Source organism: Brienomyrus brachyistius, chromosome 21 (genome assembly GCF_023856365.1).
Source record: "Brienomyrus brachyistius isolate T26 chromosome 21, BBRACH_0.4, whole genome shotgun sequence".
NCBI classification, from domain to species: Eukaryota; Metazoa; Chordata; class Actinopteri; order Osteoglossiformes; family Mormyridae; genus Brienomyrus; species Brienomyrus brachyistius.
In genome coordinates, this window is record NC_064553.1 from 7,461,014 (window position 1) to 7,469,936 (window position 8,923).

Below are 8,923 nucleotides of genomic sequence, written 5' to 3' on the forward strand. Positions count from 1 at the left end.
CAGCGATCGCAGCCCACCCGCACACCATGAAGACTTTACCCTACACAAATGTACCGTGAGAATTACATAAATTTGGAGATGCTTTTTAAAGACTTAAAAGTCTGATTTTCAGTTATCACAGGCAGATTTTTTTTTTCATTTAGCAGAAACAATACACAAATTACAGAGTTAAGTTACAAATTTATGGAAATCAAAGTATCAAGTAGTATCTGTGGTGAGAATGTCGACTGTGTTGAGAGGGTCACTTACCTTGGCAGCGACATTTATATCTCTGGTGACTCTTCCTATGAAGTCCATAGGCAGACTTCGGAGAGCATGGGGGGGTCATGAGGTCGGTGGGAAGGGGTGTGTGGTGCTCCTGATATCTGTGTGAGTTTTTAGAGTTCTGGTGTTCCCTGTTTTATTGTGCGACTGCGAGACATGGGCACTATACAGTGACCTGAGATGACGACTGGACTTAACTGCGTTTACTTTGACTGGTTTGACTCTGTGTCAAATTAAAGGCTGCTCTGTGCTCTGGGAGTTTCCAATTAAGGACATTACCTGTGTTGTGATGGAGTCCCGAATGAGGCACATTGGGGGACGCCCACGTAACACCTGGCTGCGGCAGATAGACACCATTTCCGGAGGGTGAGACTGGACCGCGTGTCGGTGTGGGGGGGTTGCAAAATGGGATCCCTAGGTGTTTAGTCGTGTGGAGGGTGCAGCAACACACTGTGTCAACGCATGACCCCCCCCCCCCCCAACCTGGCCAGACTATTTAAAATTAATATAATTCATTTCCCACTGTATTTCATACAAACAAATTTCATACAATAAATATTTCACTGATCATCTTTCATTAAACCAGTAGGCTGCTTAGAGGAAAATATGCATATCATTATCAACATGACTGTAATGAAGTTATGATATAAAAATTTTTATTGTTTAATTACAACAAAAAGGACACACCCCTCGACAACTGGTTTTGCAAGACAAGGTTACTGTTACTTTTTATACGTAATAATTACTTTTTGTAATTATGTTTTGTTTGATATTACAAAATAAAACTACAGCACATTATTGTAGTTATATTGCCAAGCAACTATATTCAAAATATTCATATTAAAAAAGGTATTCAAATGAGCATTTACAGGTGTAACATGACATTATCACATTAATAAACAGTTTCTAAATCCCATTTTGTACTATAGGATAATCCATGAATACTTAAATTTGGTGTCATTTGACATAAATAAACGTACGTTAAAACATCGATCGACATATGGTGACTGTGTCATTCGTCGTCGACCCCCCATTCAACTTCTGCGTCGTCTTCAAGACGTAGGACCAGGTAGGAGAGCAATTGGAAGAGGTTCTGCCAAAGCAGCAGAGATACGTAAAAGTAAATGTCGCCGAGGTCCACTTCGCAGTGCTCTCCGGCGAAGCTGACGTGACACACACACTGGTAACGGTTCAGCAAATTCCTGCAATAGCCCCCGTTAAGGCAGGGGTCTGACCTGCACTCGTCCAGCTCTGTCTCGCACCTGTGATGCAGGGATCATGGCGGAACAGCTTAAAAACAAACTCTGAGGTGCTGCTTCTAAACACAACTCACTGAGGTGGAAAACTTCAGAACGTGACTTCATTCAAACTCTTCTCCAAGTTCCAAAATCGCACTCAGCATTTGGACAAGAACTGACCTCACCCAGCATCCCTTATCTAAATCTAGTGCTATATGAACAGTGACTCAGAATCGGAGGTGGCAATTTCAGGTCCAGAAAGTAAAAATCCAGACCAGGATTTCGTTTCAACCAATCAGTTAAGTACTATGTGACTGACTCTTTATGCTCAGCTGGTTGGTTGAAACAAAATCCTGGTCTGGATTTTTACTTTCTGGACCTGAAATTGCCATCTCTGCTCAGAGTCCTTCAAATGTTCAGCTTTTAACGAGTTTGCCACTCATTATGTGTGAATAGATACAAGCTGAATTGAAAGCCATAGATCTTTCGCCACTGGCACAATACGCAGTTTATAATAAATCTATATTCTTTTAAATGTGTTATTCTTTGTAGCAGACAGGAGACAACCGGAAGCCAGAAGCTGCAAGATCAAGTTAGAAAAGTCAATGCTGCTTACTTAAGTAAAACATATGGCAGGAACAAATGCAGAAAATGGAATCGTGCGAGTCAATTAAAACAACATTAGCAAGAATGACAAGTCACATTTTTTTTTTCCTGTTTTAAGTTGTCAGTTATACAAACGCTCGCCGGATTATGATGGTCCGTGTTACAATATTTCGACTTCACGAGGGGTAAATGTTTTTCACTTTCAGTACATTGTTCAATAAATTACATGAGATACTCAACACTTTATTATAAATTAGACTTTGCGTTAATGATTTTGCTCAACTACAGGCTCACGTAAGGTAGACTGTATTAGAATGCATTTTCGTCTTACGGTAGATTGATCGCAACATAACCCCATCGTGACCTGGGAAGAGGCTGTAATACTGACTGGAAAATCGATAGAACGACAGCAACAAAGTAATTGAAAGGAAGGAGCAGTTTTCTCACCGGTGACCTGTGAAACCCAGCTGGCAGCTGCACATACTTGCAGTGCCGTCGGTACAGTTACCTCCATTGAAACACGTGTAGTTCCTTTGCTCATTTCCACAGACGGACACCGGAAGCTTCAGGCGGCTGGAAATCCGATGCGTCGTAACAAGTTAAATGAAATGCGGGACGAGGTATTCAGTATCCGAAAAGCCGAAATGCAAAACACACACAAGGTTATGCATCGCTTACCGGATCTTGTCTATATACCAAGGAAGTTCTTTAATCTTCTCACTGATGGGGGGGAAATCAATCAATTAATTAAGCTAGATGCTATTCAAAAGACCTAAATGCTTAACACAATAGAGTGAGACTGACACGGCATGTTAGAGACTCACTGACAGTATTTTCCAGTGCTGTTATCACGGCACTGGCAAGAGTAGTCATGGATTCCTCTGAGGCAAGTTGCTCCGTATGAACACTGATGGTGCAGACAGGGGTCTGTCTTCTCCTCGCAGTTAACCCCAGTATAACCAGTATCACAGATGCACTGGTACCCCAGGGAGTGAATGCTGCAGTTGCCATGGGCACATGGATTGATGGAGCATGGGTTTGTGCGGAGTTCACAACGTGGTCCCATCCAGCCTGACGGGCAAGTGCAGCTGAAGAGGTTAAAAAGGTCCAGACAAACGCCGCCATTCAGGCAAGGGTTGGGCACGCAGGCATCAGCCCCCGAGCAACCACCAAGAACTGGTCTGGGGGATGTCTTGAGGAACTGCTCATCTTGGACCCTTAGTATGTTCACCTCACTGTTCCCATGGTAGGGTAGCGCTATTCCGCCAACTTCCACTGTACTCAGACACCCGGCAAGGCTACCGCCGACGTCGACTCCAAAGCCGCCCAAGAAAATGTCAGCCTCGTCCTTCAGGAAATCGAGGTTCCCAGATCTGACGATGGAGATTGTCCTTTTGCCGTCAACGTTGACAATCCATTTGGAAGATGGCAATGAGGGGTCCAGCATAGAGAACTCCGCCGAGTGCCATTCGCCATCGCTGATGGCGTGCTGGCTCTTCAGGGTCAGTTTGAGGGAGGGGTCTGGGCCAGTCACCAACTCCAACAGGAGGTAAGAGTTTCGGATGAAGACCGTGACAAATTCAGGGCCCCTCTCGGCATGCAGAATGACACAGTTGAGCTTCCTTGTCCGAATCCTGAAAGAGATGTAGCTGAGAGTTCGAGAGATCTTGCCATTGCCTTTGTAAGAAATGACATCGCTGTCATCGTAAAACGTTGCATTGGAAAAACCTGAATAAAAAGACACAGAAAATCAAAGGCATAAATGATAATTCCATCCATCCATCCATTTTTCATATCCACTTGCCCTAGGCATAGTTATGGGGGTCTGGAGCCCATCCTAGAAGCTATGGGAGCAAAGCAGGGAAGTACATGATGAAAAATTACTTCAGTTATTGATTTCTGCCATAGTCTCTTCCTTATTTATCCTTCATTTGTTTAAGGCACAGTCTGTATTCTATGCAACACAAGACAAAACTCCAAAGTTATGTTTCAATAATAAAATCACACCAAGACAATGGCAGTAGTACCTTATAAAAACTCTGATCAGTACTTAAGGAAGTAAGTGTCCAGGTGAATTTACACCACATGGGCTGTATCAAAATTCACCATTAGACCATCATTATCCCTACAGATTCATTTTCAGCGACTCTGCACAATTCAGATCTGGAAGGGCGCTGCTGGATTATGCCAGGTTCGGTGCTCACACTCGAAGCCCTGTGCTCTGGGCTGGCAGAGCCCGGCTGGCGGACAGGGGGACAGCTCACACCACGCCGCCTCTTCGCAGTGCCGGCCGGCAGCGTGCGCGGGGCAGGAGCACTTGTAGCCGTCCCACGTGGGATAGCACACCCCCCCATTCTGACACGGATTATTCTTAGTCAGACAAAAAAAAAAAAGACAAGTGTACAGTTACCAGGTTAAATTATTTAAAAACTGTGCATATTACAGATAGACAGACAGATCACATCTTTGTATCGCACCTTTTGATTTAAAAAGGCATTAGGGACAAAGGAATATCTTTATTAAATTTGATTAGTGTTGCAGAATAACGATTAACAAGTTCACGATCGCTAACACATGGCTGCTGACTTAAGCACAGTTCTGCTGCATTACTTACTCTGCAGGTGCTGTCGCCTGCACAGCCTCGCGTTACGTTGACAAGGCGCTCCAGGGCATAGGAGCTCGGTGGCCTGCCTGTGGGATAGAGCTGGAGGCGCCGGGAGTTTATCCGTACGTCCTGGATGCATCCTTTGAAATAACCACCAAAAGAGGCGCTGGAGCGCCGGTCTGTCAGTCCCCCGAGGTAAACCGCGTCTCCTGACCGAACCGGCGGCATGGAAACAGAGAGCTCCCCCTGCTTCTGGGACGACAGGAAAAGCGCCATTTGGTCCTGCTGTACTCTCACGGCTACGTGATGAAGCGCCCCGTCGCTCAGCGCCAGCCGCCCCGTGAGGCTCGGGGCCTGATCGGCCTGCACTCTGGCTTTGCCGCCCTGCAGCCATAGCCGGAGGTAGGGGCTGGTGGTGTTGGCGAGGGCGAACAGCAGTCCGCTCCGCCTGCGTGTGCGCACCAACATGCTGAGCACCATGTTCCGTCCGGGGTTGTCATCAATAGTGAAAACAGCGTAGCTTTCCAGACCTCCATCCCCAAACCTCCCAGCCATATTCTCTGTGCAGAAACCAAAGTACAGCTTATTTCAAAGTAAAGCTTATTTGTTCAGTCATTACTATTCAGCGCTCTAGTGTCATTTAATACTACAATTATATACCTACACAAAATATTTAGTGGAAAAGCACTTATACAGTACAATGTTGGGAAAATCTGCTTAAATTTAAACCCTGTCACTGTTTTTCCAACAGTTTTATGTCACGCTTCTATTTCATCTTATACAGAACATAAGTTAACATAAAACCCAAAGGCCGAATATTTACATATACGAAACCTAGCTGAGAGTTCCTCGCGCCCCGACCAATAGGCGGATGTAACACTACATAGTGCGCATTTAAATATCATAGTTATTATAGACAACATACGCTCACAATCCTGCTCGTGACACGATTTCATCATGAGCTTAGTTTTTTAGAAATATAAATAAAATATATTGCTACAGTAATTTTTATGTAATACACGATCGTTCCATTTTTTTTACACCACAGAATGAGCGGAACCACAAATAATAAACCTGTTAGATAAGGAGATTAAGGACACTGTGCGTATTAGCAGACTCAGTAAGTAGCATAATACATAAGCAATTTTAAATGTTAGTAATGCTCCCGAGTAACTTATCTTTGACCACATAAAATGCCCTGTCTATTATATGAATGATCAAAATAAACAGCGATTGTGCACAATGCAACTGCAACTTCAATTATATTGCAAACAGATTAAAATGACCCATTAATCTTGCACCCCCACCCAATTCTTCCTCTCTCTCTCTGTCTGTATCTCTGTCTGTCTCTTCGTCCGTCCGTACACAATTGTACACATTTAAACCACGCTGCTAACGATGGATGAAGGCAGTCCGTTTAGGGCACATGCCCACATCCACAAACTCACAAACGCAATCATGCTCTTTGGTGGCAACTAACAGGTGCCAAATACTCTCACTGCCTGCCTTTCGACTGCTAGAGGAAACTGGAGAACCCAGGGGAGACACACACAACCAGGGGAGAGCGTGCAGTTTAAAGCCCCAACCATAGAAATGTGAGGCAGCAGTGTATCCTCTGAACGTTTGCGCTACGGGTGATGTGAGGCAGTAATACGAAATAGAAGGTTCTGCTGACTGTGAGGGTGGCTATTGTGACTGTGTTCGTGATAAGACTCTTACCCTCTGAGCAATCTTGCCCTTCAAAGGGACTGTCGCACTCACACTTGTAGCTCGGCCACTGATTATGGCATCTACCCCTGCTCTGGCATGGGTCGTCCACACACTGGTCCCTCTCTATGCACCCATGGGTGAGGCTTTCTGCGGACCCCTTCGGCCAATGGACCGGCACCAGTGTGACGTTGTCGACGTGCAGGTCCCGCAGGCAGCCGATAAAATGGGGCAGGCCGGCTCCACTCTCCCCCCGGACCCCACCGATGAACATGCCGCAACGTGTCAGTTCCAGCTTGGTCCGGTTGCTCTTCACAGCCATTTGCTTCTCGCAGTCCTCCTGACACGAGGAATCCAATAGACCAATACTTAGTCTTTCCTGCCCCAGGATGATCTCAACGGTGTGCCACCAGCCGTCGGTCACGTTCTGTGGCAGCGCCAATGATGCTGCAGGTTCACTGTCCTCCTGAAGGCTGAGATGCAGGTGGCTCATGAGCAGCTGCAGCCTAAGGAGTAATCCTCCAACATCTCGCTGAAACAGCAGTCCATCACCTTGCGCGGTTCTAAAGCTGAGGGTCATGTTCAAGTCTGCTTTTGTATCTGGGACTGATGTCTCAAGGTGGACGTAACCATCGGTCTCAAAGGAGAATGTGGTGGATTCTTGGCAGTAGGAGCCTGTAAAGCCACCAGGACATAAGCACTGGTAGCCATGCAGTTCGTCACTCAGGAATGGGAAGCATGTTCCCTCATTACGGCACTGGTGCCCCCTGCAGCCTACCAGGGCCTCGGTGCAGTTTGGGCCCCCGTACCTGATGCCGTTTTGGTTCTCATTTGAACAGTGGCACGTGTAACTGGAAAAACTCTTCTCACATGACCCTCCATTCTGGCATGGGTTCGAATCACATACATCGGTATCGTTGTCACATGAGGCACCTTCAGAAAAAGGTATTCAGATTTAAAAGCCTCCCTTTATGCCAGGATAAATAGCTAACCAGAGAGGAGTTCCACAAAGCAGCATTCCCCAGTTATCTGGATAACTAAAGCCAAACGTGAAAATCGTCCAATAGGAAACCAGTTAGGTAACATTCCTATTGGACAATCCCTACATTTATCTTAAGTTATCTGCCTAATGAAGAAATCCTGCTTTGTGGAATACCAGCCTGGATTGGCCAGTTAAATCAAATTTCCATTAGTAAGGCACAGCTATTCCTACCGAAGTAAGCCTAGGTGACGAAGTAGAATATCCATAAATTATTTCAAATAATCAATTACAGATAACTATTAAACATCGGATTCTTCTATAACTGATATTCATGATAGATAACAGGCATTAAAATGTGTTTTAACTAATCGCAGAAAATAGTCATAAAGTCTAGATATATGGCAGTATATCTAATATAGGTGACTGTTTTACAATCACATTGAAGTGTATTGTAATATTTTTAAAAGAACCTTAACAGATAATATAAATCATATGACCTGTGCTCTTTATAATTATATGATAAAAAGAGGTAGAAAACCATACCTTTATTGAATAAAAGTAGGACCCATAGATAGCAGGTCAGTTTCTTCATTGTTGTGTTAAGGTATCCCCATGAATGAGTGTATCTTCCTTGAGGAATATTGTGCTGGTTAGTTAATATCATGTAACAGCTAATTCTTTAAAGGCTGCTGCCAGCAGTCAAGCTCTCAGTCACCCATGCGGAGCTGACGGCTCTAATGCTTGGGATCTCCACCCACCAGGCAGGTCCCTGGGATTAGGGTAATGCGCCTTAAACGTCTTACAGGCTGGGGTGACTTTTACGGGCCATTTTTGAACAGCCTCCCATGTCTCACCTGCAATTTTACATACATATAAGCTTTATGTATGTACATTACTTGTTATAGAACAACAACAAAAAATGCAATCTGTGATTGGGAGGTGAGGAAAACATAAATGGCTCGTATACTATTGAGTGGATTGACGCATTTAGGTTGGTCTCATCCGCTCTGCTATCTACAGCAATGTCTACAATTACAGCACCTACAGGAAAGTGGGCGGAACCAGTCATATAAAGTTCTCCTCTAAGCAAGTTACATTTCTTAATGAAGCCCCACTCCCTTTAGAAAAACAAGTAGTTAGGAACTGTCACATACAAAGTCACATACAACGGAAGAGATATCACTTGGACATTTGGGTGTGTTTCCACTCTGTAATCTGCTTTGCTCCCCAGTTTCAGGATCCACACATACCTGAGCTGCACTATACACTGCAAAATAGATGCATAAGTACAGCCAGTAACAGTGGTAACATAGTAGTACGCAATGTCTTCTTTTTTTGAATGAAACTATTTTGCAAATGTACTACAATACCCATACTACAACGCGGCCCTCGCTTGTGTGTGGGGGGCTTGTTTCAGAATTTGGAAAACGCACATTCGCCATAAAAATAAGTTCTCGTAATTCCTAATGTTGCCGACTACATAATCTTTATGATACACGCTGCCGTTCTTTTAAAACGTAT

At 44.6% G+C, this 8,923-nt stretch overlaps 1 protein-coding gene across 1 annotated transcript; it reads right to left on the bottom strand.

The window, feature by feature from the left end:
• Window positions 1–959: 959 nt before the first annotated feature.
• Window positions 960–8,039, bottom strand: LOC125716753 (protein crumbs homolog 1-like). The gene is made up of 8 exons (XM_048989423.1): window positions 7,946–8,039; window positions 6,433–7,353; window positions 4,723–5,273; window positions 4,313–4,478; window positions 2,933–3,836; window positions 2,556–2,828; window positions 1,500–1,526; window positions 960–1,357 (listed from the first exon to the last, which is right to left on the bottom strand). The coding sequence occupies exons 1-6, from the start codon at window positions 7,992–7,994 to the stop codon at window positions 2,783–2,785; spliced, it is 2,637 nt and encodes an 878-aa protein (XP_048845380.1). The 5' UTR covers window positions 7,995–8,039; the 3' UTR covers window positions 960–1,357; window positions 1,500–1,526; window positions 2,556–2,782.
• Window positions 8,040–8,923: the final 884 nt, after the last annotated feature.